The 17,110-nt window shown below is 41.4% G+C and overlaps 1 protein-coding gene across 1 annotated transcript in view; it reads left to right on the top strand.

Annotated features, from left to right (window-relative positions):
* Nucleotides 1–17,110, top strand: part of LOC124743721 (myrosinase 1-like) — a 113,257-nt gene that overhangs the window by 20,498 nt on the left and 75,649 nt on the right. The window contains exon 4 of the mRNA XM_047248887.1: nt 8,891–9,028. Coding sequence (XP_047104843.1) covers nt 8,891–9,028 — 138 coding nt within the window. The remainder of the gene's footprint in view (nt 1–8,890; nt 9,029–17,110) is intronic.

Genomic DNA, 17,110 nt, shown 5'->3' with positions numbered 1-17,110 from the left:
TTTCTTGAACTAGAGCGCCAACTACCAAGAATCAAAACAATTAATGAAGACAAAATGTACGTAGTTTTTTATGTACAATCTCATTCTGCAATAAAAGGGGGTTCCCATTTCAAATTTTGAAGTTGCCTCCCGTCCCAACCCCAGGGGGCTGGGGTGGCGGGCTAATTTTAGCACCAACAGATGTCCCCCTCGAAAATAATCATCTTTGGATTCTACACATTCTTTCGTGTGAAGCGTATTTTTCGAGTTATTCTGGTTTGCCAACTTAAAATTTACACTCTGTATATACAAATAACTGATCTTCTTGAAATTTTCTTGAATCTTTGCATGGAATTGAAAGTTGAGCGCTGCCAGCCCACCGTTGTTCTTGAAGACAGCTGGGCGTATGATCTGGGGTTGGATTTCATATGACAGCAGGACCACTGTCCTGGTTACCCCACGCACACTGACTGCCAAATGCTACGTCAGTCTGGTGATTCGACCCGTTGTGCTGTCATTTATGAATGGCATTCCAGGGGTGACTTTCAACAAGATAACGCTCGCCTGCATACCGCTGTTGAAACCAAACATGCTGTACAGAGTGCCGACATCTTGCTTGGCATGCTTGACTACCGGATTTGTCTCCACTTGAGCTGATATCGAACATCATGAGACGAGATATATTCCCGAAATTTCATTACTCTACGTAAATTATTTTTTGGTGTTTGGTTTTTTCCGTCAGTGTATTTTAAAATTTTGAAATAAATATTTGTGTTTTTAATGAAATATTCTACGAGATTCCATAGCTTCTGGTATAGGGACCATTGTGAGACATAAAGATCTCTCTAAAAAGTATGCTGTGAGAAATTAACGAAATTTGTATTTACTTTTGTGTACGTGTGTGTTAAAAGATAGTTTGAAGTTCTAGACCCTACTTAAACATTAGTACCTCTTTAAAAAGTATGTTGTTAATATATGTCAACAACAATTAAAACATTTTGTTTTTTCTTAGTTTTTACGGTGCGCATAAAGTCCCCCCGCCTCCTTGAGAAACGTTGGTAATGCGAAGATTAATATTACAGGTGTTTGAAAATTATGTCTTTATTGTCAATACACTGAGTTATTCGAATTTTGATTTTACGTTTGAATCTGGCTGGCATAGAGATGGATGTGCGGGCTACTGCTGAGAGTATATTGTCCTTCCAGTGTGCAAGAGTCCTTGGACGATCGCTGTACGGAATGGATTCTGGAAATCCCCTAAGAAACGTCACAAGGGTATAATTCGATGAGGCAACTGTCACGGAAGATCAGATGAGGCGCCCGGAGGACTTCCCTGCAAAACAGGCAAATCAGTTCGCACTGTATGCGCCGTCGTCCAAGCTACATGCAACTAAGCAACCACAATATTAATTTGTCCAAGAAGGGGCAAGAAACAGTCCTCAGTCATGCTGAATACTCTCCGAGAATTCACGTTTAGTGTATTCTCAACACTGCACACCAAAGTGCTACACGTAATGGATGCGTAAGGGCTGTCTGGTCCTCTCGTGAAGTTGTCCAGGTTTGTTAGCCCACTAGCACGGCGTGTCTTGTTTATTGGCGCACTCAGATAAATGAAAGTGTGCCTCGTCACTAAAGAACAGCAGCACAGTGCGTGGCAACTGTTCAAACAAGTCTCCACATGCACTTTTTCGCAGCAATAAAATCGCATTTTGACCCACACCCAGTTTATATGGGTTAAAATTGGACGCGTGGTGAGAAAATCGTCTCACAGAATGATAGTAAAGTGTAAGGACAGCGGTGTGTGTGCCTGCCGAGCGACGACGAGATAAATAGCTTCTACGTTTTTCAGCTATCAGAACGTAAAATGGAAATGTTCAAAAACAGAATAGTAACTAAGCTTACAATAACATGTATTATTTTTGAAAATCAGCGTAATAATGAAGTTAATGACCCGCATTGGGCGTAATTACCAAGGCATGTACAGTGCTGGGGTTAGGTAACACCTGGTCCTACACCGATTCTAAATAAAATATAATCAGTTTGATCATAAACATCAATAATCAGCAGCTCCATCGTAATCGAATGTCCAGCATTCACATCTATGATGCACTACTGACTTCAGATCAAAAGGTTGTAACGTTAAACATCGCAGTATTAGGTTCATTGTATTTACATGAAAGCTGCACACTACCTGTTTATGCTGGGCACGTTGCTCGCTCTCGCTTTCTTGTCTTCGTTATTTCCCACACTTTATGATGGAATAATTAACGTACTTTGATGCCACTCCGTAAGATGTTATACATTTCAGTTGTCCGGAAAGATGGACACAGCCCAAATTAATATATGGCAATAAAAGAGTATGAAGTTTGAATTAATAGACAATTAGTTATTTTTATTTAACTTCCTGGCTTGGTTTTAAGGAGTTATCACAGTGGATAAAGAAACATACAAGAATACTGAGTCCTTTTAATAAGTGACCACGCGAGTGATGGGTTATTAATTGCACCACGCATATCGTTAGTGCCGTCGCGTTGTAGGCGAACCATTTCTTCTGTGGTTCATTTGCTTGGAACTGTCCGGATCACATTTCTTTGGCAGGATTATTCTTCTCTAAAGTCAGTTCATTAAGTCAGGACCACTAAGAACACTTCAGGTCTATCTTTTCATTCACCAACCAAACCACTGACTGGGAAAACAAACGTTCTTCACATCATGTTTCCACACACCCATGTCTCCAGTACGCGCCAAAACTTCGCAAGTATCTTTCTTGATATTTGTGGTACCATTACTCACAACCGAAACTGTGTTGCGTGAGATTCTGTTTCAGCACTTTATATAAATCCAAACATATTTCAAATGATACTGTCTTTTTTTTTTTACGAAGAACGGTTTACGGTGCAAAAGCACATCTTTACATAGGTTCAGTAAATATTACAATGCATTCCAACGAAATAATATAAAAGAAATACTTTTATATAAATTTCTTTGGGTCCTGTTTTAATCCAGTTACGATATAAAATACCAGTAGTTCCATTCAGTAGATTTAGGCGATAGCTACAGTGTTACTCAAAACTCTCTTAGCCACATAAATTACAGGTAGTGGCAGAAAACGGGCAGTTTTAATTAGTCTCTAAAAGTCGAACAGTATTATAGGTCACACTGAATGTCTGTCGTCTTTCGGATAGGTCCGCTATTTGCCGAGATGGAGTGCTGGAGTGGGCCTGAAATCGCTGTGGCTGTGGAGGCCTTTCACCTTTCACAGGAACGTTGAGCGCCTTGCTGCTGCTAGACAAGAATACCGTCGTCTGTTCGACCTTAGGCGGAATGATCCTGTACCAGTTGCACATGAAACCACGTTAGGTGAAAAATTATGTGAAAAATTATGAAGCAACGGGAAGTGCCCTTAAGCTGAAATCCCCTGGAAGAATTAGAAGTTGTCAGTCACAGGAACGGATAGAGGAAGTGCAAAATGATGTCACCGAGCGAGGTGGCGCAGTGGTTAGCACACTGTACTAGCATTCGGCCATCCTGATTTAGATTTTCTGTGATTTCCCTAAATCGCTTCAGACAAATGCGGGGATGGTTCCTTTGAACGGACACGGCTCCCGTCCCCATCCTTCCCTAACCCGATGGGACCAATGACCTTCCTTTGAAAGGTCACGGTCGACTTCCCTCCCCATCCTTCCCTAACCCGATAGGACCGATGACCTTGCTGTTTGGTCCACTCCCCAACCAACCAAGTAACAGTCCAATGCGTTCTGTGAGACAGATTGTGGTTCTAGTGGGATTGTTCAACCGCAGTGTGCACCGAATTTTACGGAACAATTTAACGTTACAAATATACAAGATAGATGTTGTGCATTAGTTAAATGAAAATGGTTACGAAAAGCAAATACATATGTCTGTTGAACTGTTTACTAAAAGTAGGGACAACGAAGTTCTTAAGTTTGCTATGGCTGAATTACAATGCACATTCTTATCGCAGCGGTTGTGTCACCAAACAAAACTGCCGTTACTGGTGCGACGATAGTCCTCAGTAACTTCATCAACGCCCCTCACACAGCCAGAAAGTCACAGCAAGGGGCGCCGCCTCCTCAGTGGACATAATCGACGCTTTCTTTTTTGAGGATGAACATTTACGTGCAGTGGGCAGGGGGTTTGTTAACCACATCGTTTCAAGGAATGAGGATATTTCGTTGCCTTAAAGGCCTCCACACTTATTGATCTGTAACTATTTATTTTGTGGGTCCCTTAAACAAAGGGTGCGTGCTAGAAGCCTACACACGATTGCGGTACTGAAAGACACCATTCAGACGGAAATCAGAAACATTCCTATAAATATGCTCGTTCGTGCCGTAAACGATTTGCATCACAGATTGTCCGTCATTGTCACAATGTTGGCCATCTAGGAGATATCATTTCCAAAACAAGAACTGTGCGTGAAATGGCAATACTCAAGGGTTTCGTTGCTGTGTATGAAAATGTTTTACAGTATGTTTGTCGGCCTGTTTCGGCACATCGATATCGGTCCGTACTTCTGCTACAGTTTTCTCCCGAATCGGCTCACAACCATTACAACGCGTATTTAGGCGTGTAGTACCCCGTTACTCCCACTCCTCTTCTTTGCAGATTTCCAGTTACTCTGCGAGTTTTGATCCAGGATACAACTGATTGCCAGCCAGGAACAGGACGTGGGTTCCCACTACAACTTCCTTTCTATGTCAGGGCTGCCCCCTCCCTCCTGCTTCTCCATTCTCCCCACCACATCAGCTCCTGATGTCAGAGTTCTACACACCCACCAAATCTATCCTTCATTTCCGTGTTCCCACTATCCACCCTACCACCTTCATTTTCAGTATCATCCAACGGCTTATATACTAACTCGCGCACTCTAACCCACTACAGAACAACCAAAGTTTAATCTTCCCACAACTTTTTTATCCAGCGCCGGTCCTTCATCTTTTTAAACGGTAGTACGTTGCTCCTTTTTAATCAACATCACAATTTTTTCAACTTATTTTAAATATCTATTTTGTCTTTTTATTCTTGTCTGTTGAACTGTTTATTTCTGTTTTTATTTGAAAGGAAGAAAACACATTGTATTTTGTAAGTATCATCGAATAATCAGCATTTTATAATCTTTAAAAACGTTTTTAAATTCTCCACCCATAAACCTTGCTGTAATGTCCGTACTTACATTTTGTAAAGGCATTTGGCTCAAGAGCGAAATATTGTAGCGCAGGAAGACCACCTCCAGCACATATGTGGCGGGAACGACGAAATAACAATAAACAAAAAATCAATAGTTGGGTCGAAAATTCTGAAGTGCATACGCGATGTACGCTGCTCTGCCGTGATCCGTCAGCCGTTAGAAAAGCGAGCCTCTACGACAACGGCGTGTTGCTCCTTCGGCGAATGCAATGTTCCTACTGGTAAACAAACTTTCCGAACAACTGCTTCGAATGAGACCATTCCCATCCTCTGCTACCAGGGCTCGCTTCACCCCAGCTCACCCCACACTGAATAAAAGCAGTAACCTTCGTTGCCACATCCTTTGCGGGAGAAGAGGCACGATTGGAAAAAATCTACCTTCATCACGATAGCGCACCTGGACAAAGACGTGCTTTGGCAGTGGCAAAACAGACATTTGAACTATGAATAGTTGCAACTTCCATCCTGCCGTTTTGGCGCCTTGACTTTTACCCGTTCCTACGTATAAAAAAATCTGTGAATGAATTTTTTTAGAATTATATGGGATATTGCGCACACACAGAATCAGACTTCGAAGATCAAAGCTACCAACTGAAAGGTAATGGACAATATAAAATGTCTTGAAAAGAGCATTTACTAACAAGTTTCTTGCTTTAATTATACACTCTAATACAAAAAAAGACGACTGTGAAGGAATTATCTAAATGGAACGTAAATACAGTAGTAGACGTGCTGTACATGTACAGACAAATAAACGTTCTCCCTTTCAGAATAGTTGAGCATATCAGTAACCCGTTGGTCCACCTGTGGTCCTTATGCAAGCACTTATTCTACTTGGCGTTGACTGACAGAGTCGTTGGATGTCATCCTGATGGATATTGTGCCAGATTCTGTACAAATGGCTCGGTGGGTAACCAATATCACCAGATGGTTAGAGTGTCCTGGCCACAACGCTCCAGACGTTCTCAGTTGAGGAGAGATCCTGAGGCCTTGTTGGCCAAGACAGAATTTGACAAGCACGAAGACAAGCTGTAGAAACTCTCGGCTTGTTCAGCGGGCATTATCTTGCTGAAATGTGAGGCCACGATGGCTTGCCATGAAGTGGAAGAAAACGGAGTGTAGAATGTCGTCGACCAACCGCTATGCTGTAAGGGTGCCGTGAATTAGAAACTAAGCGGTCCCGTTATTAAAGAAATGACACTCGAGACCATCACTCCTGCTTGTCGGACCAAATGGCGAGCGACACTCAGGTTGGAACTCCACTGCTGTCATGGGCGTCTCCAGACACGTCTTCTGCCTGAAATGGCATTGATTGGTGAAGAATTGTCTCGAGTGAAAAGTCTCGGTGACCATCGAAGACCTCTCTAAAGACGATCCAGGCAGTTGTGGGATACCAAACTGACTGTAAATGGACGAGTTAAATGCTCACACCTGTCACACAGAATCGTAAAGAAGGAGGGACAATCCACTACATGGTCTGTTAAGACATGTTTCGAAAGGAAGTGGAATTGTCATCATTCATGCTGGCGCGTAGGACGGCTTTGTATTGAATGTGTACATGAGGTTAAGACAACGGCCAGACGACAGGGGCTTATCACAGCGACATACATTCCTCAACTTATTAAAAGTGGTTCAGGGAGAAATTGATACCTAATCTACTTCCTCATACTGTCCGTGTTAGATATAACGCCCCTTATCGCAGTAAGTATCTGTCTCGTGCTACAATATCAAAGTCCACGAGAAGTGAAATGACGTCTTGGTTAACAGAAAAGGAAATTTCTTTAAAAAAGAACGTATTGGGCCCTAGTTGTATTTATTGATAAAATGAACAAACCAGAGTACATCACTTATAAAACAGACAATATTTTAACCGAACATGTCATACTGACGTACGAATTCCTCCATACCACCCCTAATTGTATCCTACAGTGCAGATATGGGCAAGAGTCAATGACGGTGTTTCTGAACGTAATATGCCTTTTTGAATGGACACGTTATTAACAAATTGATGACCAAATTGCTCCCACAGCAGAAGGAGACCGGAAGAGATGCTGTGAGCACGCAAATAAAATTAGAGAGCAGCACATTTCAAGTTTAAAGCTTGCTGGACCAAGCGCTAGTGACTATCATAAATGTGGAAAGTCGAACAGATTCCAACAGTGATAGTCATAGTGATGCAAGCAGTAGTGATTCCTCAATTGAAGATGAAACTGAATCAGCTGACACTGCCAGTGGAAGTGAAACAGACGTGGCTACCGAAAATGAAGAAACGTGGGGTGGAGCGTTTCCTAAATGTGTTTTGTGTGTGGAAATAGTGATAGTGAAATATCCATAGTAGTATGTCAACCGACGAACTTATTATGTCTAATGTGGAATTGCGTCTGCAATTAGTCTAAAAATCTTTGAACGTGTTATCAACAGTGTAGCTACTACATACGACCAAATCGTACTTTTAGCACGGCAATGCTTGTAAAACAAATCCACTTAATGCCTCCAGCCCAGTGTCCTCTGCAGGAAGTGCGCACCGATGTTCATGTGTTGACGCTATGTTGTGTATGGCCACGTTTATATTTTTTGTGGCCACTAACTTACATGTATATCTGGTTATAACGCAAGACTTATGTACCTGGATGATTTAATGATGAAAAGACCGTCCGAAACTAATCAATAAATAAATCTTCCCGTGCAGTTTAAAGTCGCCCCCGAAATGTTACTGCAATCAATAATTCTTGAATTGGTGCCTCGTTCATTCTCACCTCCCTACAAATAGTTGTCTGTGTCCCACGCTGCAAACTTCTACGCCAGCTGCTGTCATTGTTACGCAGCTCTCGTCCGTTGCTCGGCAACGTTCTTCCGAACTCGTCAACCGAGCTGTTCTCGCCGCATTTAGAAGAAGCTTCGCTGCTGTACATAGTGGTATTTTTTCAAGCTGGTGGACACCAGGTGTGTACTGATGAAGGTAAAGTGCATACTTCTTCTATGTTGTTAGTTACGTAAACTGTGTTTTGTCCTGTTTACGCTAAAACGTACGGTTTATGGAAAGCTAATAAGTACATTCTTAGATGTGAAAATAAATGCTCATTTCGGTGTATAAACCTGTACAGAAAGCAAAAAATGACAAAATAATTGTTATGTTGCACTAAAGAATGAAGATTTCCTGTCTTGACAGTTGGAAACAGTTCCCCGTCAATTACTTTTTCGTCACCATTGTGTTTCGTTATCAAACGAACTTGACTAAAATTCTGTTGGATTTGCTCCGCCTGCTTGTAGTGTGACATTTTTGTCGTTTGGTGGTTAACGTATCAGTCAGGCATAAAATGAAATACTCAACGATCCCTCGAATAAAGACACAAGTGAAACAGATCGGTGCCGCGCGGAGTGGCCGCGCGGTTTGAGGCGTCCTGCCACGGACTGCGCGGCCACTACTGTCGGAGGTTCGAGTCCTCCCTCGGGCATGCGTGTGTGAGAGGCGTGGGATATCAATGGTTGTCTGCTCGCAGATCGTTGCAGTATGGACTCAGGTTCCTACAGCGGAGTGAAAGAGAACAGTAGCACCATTACCAAGAGCCTCCATTAGAAACTCTCTTTGTAAAACTGCTTTCCACTTAACTGTACCTTAGAAATGACATATATTATAGCAATTGTTCTTTCGCTCACAAGTCTACTACAGTTCGTGAAATTATAATTCGTTTGTACGAAGGCAAGGGTGAGAGCATCTGGGACCGCATGCTCCACGAACACCCGGAGTACGGCACGAATGGCGACAATGGCGACGTGGCCTGCGATTCGTACCACAAGTACCAGCAGGACGTGCAGATGCTGAAGGCGATCAACGTGAGTACTCGCTGTTACATAAATGTGGTATTCAGTGAATCTACATTGTCAGTGTCGCGGTAAGCCGTGGCACAATTTGTTGATCTTCTTCCCACATACCAGAACGTAATTCCCTCATACAGTATTTAAGCAATTTAGACTTAGCAACAACGTGTCTATCCTACTTGGTGAATGATTCCTGCTGCCATGGTAGAATACATACAAGATAATGAGTTTAAACCGATGTATCTCCTTTAGGCGTAATTATGCCCTTTGTTTACTTACCTAGAGTAAAAGTAACTTACTGATACCGCGTAAAGATTGCGTGCAGTACTTTAAATGCAATCTGCTCAACAAGTATCACAAAAATCCAGATATTGCGACGGTAAACTAATCTTATCTACCATTTACAATAAATACTTGAACAAGTGATATTGTGATATTAACTCTTCCTGAAAGTTTAAAGTTCACGAAATCTGATCATTTATTCTATCTTTTGTTACTCACGAATTAAGATAACAGAGATACTTAATCGTTTAACGGGGATACTGTGAACAAGACAACGGTTCAAAAATGGTTTAAATGGCTCTGAGCACTATGGGACTTAACTTCTGAGGTCATCAGTCCCCTAGAACTCAGAGCTACTTAAACCTAAGTAACCTAAGGACATCACACACTTCCATGCCCGAGGCGGGATTCGAACCTGCGACCGTAGCGGTCGCGCAGTTCCAGACTGTAGCGCCTAGAACCGCTCGGCTACTAGGGCCGGCAAGACAACGGTCAACTTCAGAGATATCGTTGATAGATTTCAAAATTCCTGTTTGCATTTTCTATTTATTTTATATATTTTTTTCTTCCATTAAATTATTTTCTATCTTGTTAATAACTTTTACCTACAGTCTGTGTATTAAAACCTATATAACAAAAGAAACAAGTTTTGAATCTTTCGTATGTAAGTACGTGAAGTGTCTTATCTTTCCCTTTTCTCACTTTGTTTGATCTCTGATCCTGGAGAAATAAAAAAGAAAGTTATTTTCTTTTGAAATTAAGGCTTTATCATTCATTAAAGTATGTTCATCGTGTTCACTAATATCAACTGGCTCCTGAATCTTTAAGACAGAATGTTATTCTTTAAGGGCTGTCTGGCAGTTTCACGTTATTGTCACTTAAGATCGATTACATGTGCTGAAATCAAGTAGTGATGCCCTAATTTAGCTTTGCCTACAAAAAAGTTAGTTACTGCCACCACCACTTGATCCCTAAAAATTTAACAATCAAGAACATCTCTACCATTCAGACGCTGAAGAATTTGTTACATACTCGATTCTGCTGATCTTGTTGGGTGAAGAGCAAATTAACTCGCTTGAAACATGAATTTCCCGGTTATGCGGATGTAGTCGCCGCTGCATCAACAAAATTTCCTCTTGAGCATGTACATGCACTTGAGGTAATATATATACAGATCCTTCACACTCCGTGAGATCACAAACACTCTCGCTTGAAATGGTTCTGTATAGGACACCCACTCGTATTTCGCACCGGAGCTAATTGGTGCTTACCTCATTCTAATACTATACGTGTTATCGATAAACGTTGTGTTTACGACCTTTTGGGGTCTTATCAATCTAACATCCTTTATTATGCAGTATCCTTAAATTGACAAATGAATTGAATTCATTTACCGAAGGGTAAAGGAACAATATATGCATATTACTATTTAGAACGGCATGAACTGACTATAGACAGAAAGTTTTAAATTTACTTGACAACCTTTCCGTAGCAACCTAAAGACAACTTCTCCAGTGACTTACCCATTCTCGGTCTGGCAACTTAACTACGCCAGGATCAATATCGTACTGTCATCAGAGCCATATTACAGTTCAGGAACGATGAAAATTAGACAAACGTTATTAGTACTCTTAAACAATGTTGTCGCTGCATTCGTTGGCCATTAGTGAAGTGTGCAGCGGTTGACCACACGCTCGCAGTACACCCTTCGCGGCCACGGAGCTGCAACATAGGTAGCTACTCTTGGCCCCAACTGTTTGCGCTACCTTTCTCCTTCTTTTTATCTACAATGTATTTGACACAAAATTTGTACATCAAGAAATTTTCACGATTATATATCAGTTTTATTATCATGGAGCTCATTTCCCACGGTTTATAAGCTAAGAATGGCCTTTAAATGTAGTTATTCCATTAGTTTTAAGCTCGTGTAAATGACTTTTTTCTTGCTAGATATGCAGTTTCGAGACCACCACATTAGCAATACTGTAACCATACTTTTAAGTAGATCCAATTGAGGCTGGAGCTTTATAACTAGACTTTTTGTGCCGCCTCTAATATAGTAAATATTGTTGGACTAATCACTTTCTATACGTGCTCTAACATATGGGCATTTGACATTGGTATTTATAATAAAACCTGATATCCTGTATCTATCTCAGTTATGTCCAGAATTTTCCACACATCACACATTGCATTTAAAGAAATCTGTAGCCCTGTCTGCACTTCTTCAATAATTTTTTTTTCCACTAGCAGATCACATTCTTCTCGTGTAGCAACTATTTTCAGCAAATACTCGAGTTTGTAATTTGGACTTCCATTTCCGCTTTCTTTTGCATACAAGTAAGATATTAGCTAGACAGAAAGGCGTCATTTCTACAATAGGAAATTGTTTAAGTCCTTTTAGTATATTGCTCCTTTTCCTTGAGACCTGTGGAATAACATGGTACCCAATCCTAGTTTGGCAACAAATATGTTTGACAGTATAGTGTGTAACAACGTTCTACAATGAGAATAATACATCTTTGACTATAATAGGAAAGCTTATGTTGTTGTTGTTGTTGGAGCTTGTGTTAACAATTTTCACACAGTTTACAGGTAAATAATTAAAACTGTAGGCAATCAGAACAAAGTTAATTTTTCTCGGTCTTGATTGGAAGATTTACTTGTACACCAGTCAACGTTTATGTATTCTTCTAACCTCAGCAGGAAAATTGCAGAACACTGTTAATCTCAGCAACTATTCTGTAAGCTGTCCAACTGTTTGCACCACACAGAAACGATAGTCACAGAATGCAGGGGAGCATAATAGAAATACTCTTTCTTGGCATTTAATACAAACAGACAGTCTTCCACAGAAGCAAGCACACCATCCATTCTATAGTTACAAATCGTGGCCTGCAATCTGGTAACAGCATATTCTTTAGCTTAGGAAAATGTAAAAGTTTCTTATGCACACATATAAAGGACACTTCATAAAATAAATAGACGGTTTCTGATATAATTGTTCAGTTCTTGGCTAATGATTTGACGTATTAATATGATATTTATCTTTATTCTACAACTGGAACTCACACATATTAAACTGTCTATTCAAAATGTCTTATTGTTGCTCACAATCTCACTGCTGTTTCCTTGGTAGTCGTCTTGCACACAGAGCTCATGGTTTGATGTAAGGTAATTACACATCTCCATTTTGTTAAAAATCCCAGAAAACTCTTGCGTTATATCCAGACCCACAAGGAAATAGTCATCTTACCATAATTGCTTCAGTGTCCAGCTCATACTAGAGAACTGACCACTTAGATATCTCTTAAAAGTACCACATATCTCGCTCTTTAACGTTATAGACCGTCCGTTCCCTAATGGTTCTTGGCAGTCCACTTGTACACAGCTGCAGGCCTCTGACAGCAACATGATACATGTGAAGCCCACATCTCATGTAAAAAGAGACACAAGACATGTGCAAGTTTGAACACAATAACAAGTATCCACTTGCCTGACACCTACACATCTGACCACCATCCCCTGACTTCACATACATGAGACTGGGAGGAAGAAGTCTCTTTTGGAGTTATCTGAAATGAGTGTACGCTTGTACGAAAATGGAAGGTTTTGAAATGTGGTGCTGTAGAAGAGTGTTGGAAATAAGATGGGCAGATCGAATAACTAATGGGTGTATCCAAAAGAGGAAGAATACTTTGTGGCACAACTTGACTATAAGAGCGGACAGGCTGATGAGACACATTCTGCGGGGTCAGAGAATCACCAAGTTGGTAATGGAAAGAAGTATGGGAAGTACAAATTACAGAGGAGACGAAAGCTGAATACAGTAGACAGGTTCAGAAGAATATACCAGGTCGCAGTAGCTGTCCAGAGATGACCGGGCTCGCTCAGAACGAAAAGGAGAAATGGTTCAAATGGCTTTGAGCACTCTGGTACTTAACATCTGAGGTCATCAGTCCCCTAGAACTTAGAACTACTTAAATCTAACTAACCTAAGGACATCACACACATCCATGCCCGAAGCAGGATTCAAACCTGAGACCGTAGCGGTCGCGTAGTTCCAGACTGAAGCGCCTAGAACCGCTCGGCCACAAAGCGAAAAGGAAAGCTGCATGAAAGTTTCCTACGTTTTACTTCTCCAGAGTTACAAGAAATTTTTCTGTATGTCACGTCAATTTTTTCTGCAGTTATATCTTATTCAATAAGGTTTCTATACTGTTTCTTCATCCGTCCCGATACATTCTACTTTTACTTGCCATTAACTTCGTTCCCTGGCCAGCTATAGTGTTATTTTCTTACCTCATTCATAAGATTCTTGTAATGTTTTTCTTATGTTGTTAAGATTGGGTATTTCTGCGTAATACATAACTCTTTGGAGTTTTGTGTACAAACGATGTTCTGTCGTGCCTTAATTATTTTGCTTTACTACATTTTAATTCTTGTAACTACTTTCATGTCGTTATATAGATCATTGGTCGTTACCTCATATAAATTGCACTCCATTTCATACTGTCCTAATTTTGCAGCTTTCTGTTTTGTCGTATACCACCTCTCCTTTATCTTGTAGAGATTCAACCTACTGCTCATCGAAACTGCACTATGTTTTGAGTCTACTTCAGCCCCCGGGCGTGCTCTGCAGTGCAGAAACTCTCTTTTTCTAACGAAGACATACTCAACTTGATATCTTCAGTTACCTCATACATATCCAATATTCTAGTCGATCTATGTTTGCTTTCCAACCACATTGGACTATACTAGTTTTTCATCCCTCTTCACAGTTTCAACAATTTCTCTGCTCATACAGAATATTTTATTAAAGTTTTCGCCATTCTTGCAGCGGATAGTTCTGGTAAAAAATAAAAAAAATCTTATTAACATATGACCAGAAGAAACATTTTTGGGCTGTGGGACATTTTATCGACTGACAGGCATATGTCTGTTGGCACTAGAGGAGGTGTTCCATGGATTCACTACTTATCGTTACCAGTCCGGCAGCCTTGGTTCTCAAAGAATGACAGATCTGTGCGAGCACCTGGTTGCCTTCGGATTCGGTTACAAGCGTGCCACAGACTTTCCAGTAAAGTGTGCAAGTTGACAGTGGATCTAGAACATGACGGTGACTTTAATCGTCCTCAGCGTTATAACTGTAAGGGATTAAGATTAGGTGAAAGGGGAGGGGACCTAGTCGAGCTATAGACATATCACTACACGTTTGCGTCAGGCACTGTCACACGAGGCGCAGACAGAGCAGTGGTGCTCCGTAGTACAGTAAGAGGCTTTATTGCGTGTGTTACGTCTGACAACAGTATTAGTGCTAGAAGCAGAAGTACAGAGGCACACACAAACAAGTAGAAATGTGTAACGAACGTCAACAAGGAGGCACCCTACACCATTGTGCGTGGGCCATTCTACGCACAAGTAAAATGGCCCAATTATCTACAAATATTTGGGCCCAACCATTTGGCCAATATTAACTCCGTGAGAATGTGAGGCACTCTTTCCAAATTCCTTGTATATTACGTCTATTTTCTCATCGTCGGCTTGTTTCAGGCACATAAAGGCCTGTGCAGTGGTGGCTGGTGCGCTTAGTGTCGGAGCACGAAAGAATGTTTCAGTAATGACGTATCAATTTTGAATTTAAGTGTTTTAAGGCGCCCTTTGCCATGGTGGTTATATTAGAAAGGCCACACAGATATTAATATCTTTTCTGAACCAAAAAAAGCACACGAGATATAGAAAACAGTATATACCAGTACCTAGGTTCATGCTGTATTGCTCAGTGAGACGGTTTTGTTAAAAAGATGCGAAGTACCCTTTACCAAAACTGTTTCACTGGGGAACATCGTGTTGTGGTTCGTCCTTTAAACAGTCGCATGAACTTGGAAATGACAGATATCGGGAATAGTGACCAGGGGACAGAAAGGTAACCGACACCGCTCAACAGAGACAAGGACACTGGACCTAGTGAGACAACCGTACGACATAAGGGTACGCAAAATAAGTCGCTCTCTTCTAACGTCTGTAGGTCGCTGGAGGAGCTAAGAGTTCCTAGTAATCGGAAGAAGAGCAGCTCATTCCAGTTTCGAAGAAGGGTCGTCGAGTAGACGCACAAAACCACAGGCCTATATCTCTGACGTCGGTCTGTTGCAGAGTTTTGAAACGTGTTTTATGCTCGCGTTTTATGTAATTTCTCGTGACCTAAAGTCTGCCCCGCAGGAATCAACATGAGTACCGGAAACAACGGTCGCGTAAAAACTACCCCCTCTGTTGAACCAGGCGCCCGAGATAACAGTAAACAACAGGAAATATCGGTACATCTCGGCAGCGCGGCATAATGAACAAAATACGAGCGTGCGGAATGTCAGACCAGCCATGTGACTGAAGAGTTTCCAGCAAACAGAACACTGTAGGTCATTCTCAACGAAGAGGAATAATCAGACGTAAGAGTAACTTCGGACGTACAGCAGCGGACTGTTATAGGACCATTTCTTTTCACGATGTATATGAATGAATTAGTGTAGAATGTCGGATGTTCCGTGAGGCTTTTCGCGAACGATGCTGTTGTATACAGGGAAGTCACAACGCTTAGAAAACCCTTGTTCGACCAACACACGAATGTTTCTCATCCGTGTGCGATGTGTACCAGATAGGGTCGATAGAGGAAACTGAGAACATCCGAAGAAGAACGGCGCGTTTCGTTACAGGTTGATTTAGTAAGCGCGGAAGAGTCACTGAGATTCTTAGCTTGTTCTATAGGCGGATGGTGCAGCAGAGGCTTTCTGCATTACAGTATGGTTTACTATTAACGTTCCGACAGTGCACGTTCCTGGAAGAGTCAGCCAACATATTGGTTCCTCCTACGTACGTCTCTCGAAGTCATCGTGAAGGTAAAATTATAAAGACTCCAAATTACACGGAGGCATGCCAGCAATAGTTCTTCCCGCGAACCAATCGCGACTGGAACAGGAAGGGGGGAACTGACTGTAGTGCATAAAGTACCCTCCGCCGCTCACCGTAAGGTGGCGAGCAAGGTGTAGTTTTTCAATGTAATGTTCTATCACCCATATTTACTCCGACATTTATTCTTTAGGTGGCGTCATTTGACTTTTATGCCTCACAAAATGTTACGATTCTGATACCCTGCATTGCTTATCCTAATATTCACGCTTATCCTAACATTTCTTTCAGAAAATTGGACCTCTTTCTGTTTATGAGCTCGTACTGTATAATCATTCAAAATCTGCGTCCCATTAATCTGTCTCACAGACTGGAAGATTTGCAAATCATTAACTGCAAACTGTTAACTTTAATGGCGCGATCTGCATGCAATCCACATAAAATGCATGGTTACGCTGCTATAGCACACAGGGGCGTGGACCCAACAATAAAGCTTGCTGTTCTGCAGCATTTACTGTAGCTCAACCATCATCACCTGTCGCATGTTCCTACTCAGAGTGACGTCTGCATGTAAATGTGATACATAAATTGCACATTCATTTGAAGATGACAATAAGTTCTGTACTCTATAAGAGACATTACTTAAAATACATTACTCGCCATTCAAATTGCTACACCACGAAGATGACGTGCTACAGACGCGAAATTTAACCGACAGGAAGAAGATGCTGTGATATGCAAATGATCAGCTATTCAGAGCATTCACACAAGGTTGGCGCCGGTGGCGATACCTACAACGTGCTGATATGAGGAAAGTTTCCAACCTATTTTTCATACACAAACAGCAGTTGACCGGCGTTGCCCGGTGGAACGTTGTTGTGATGGCTCGTGCAAGGAGGAGAAATGCGTACCATCACGT

This window comes from Schistocerca piceifrons, unplaced genomic scaffold (assembly GCF_021461385.2).
Source record: "Schistocerca piceifrons isolate TAMUIC-IGC-003096 unplaced genomic scaffold, iqSchPice1.1 HiC_scaffold_2521, whole genome shotgun sequence".
Classification (NCBI taxonomy): domain Eukaryota; kingdom Metazoa; phylum Arthropoda; class Insecta; order Orthoptera; family Acrididae; genus Schistocerca; species Schistocerca piceifrons.
This window is presented reverse-complemented; position numbering and strand designations above follow the sequence as displayed.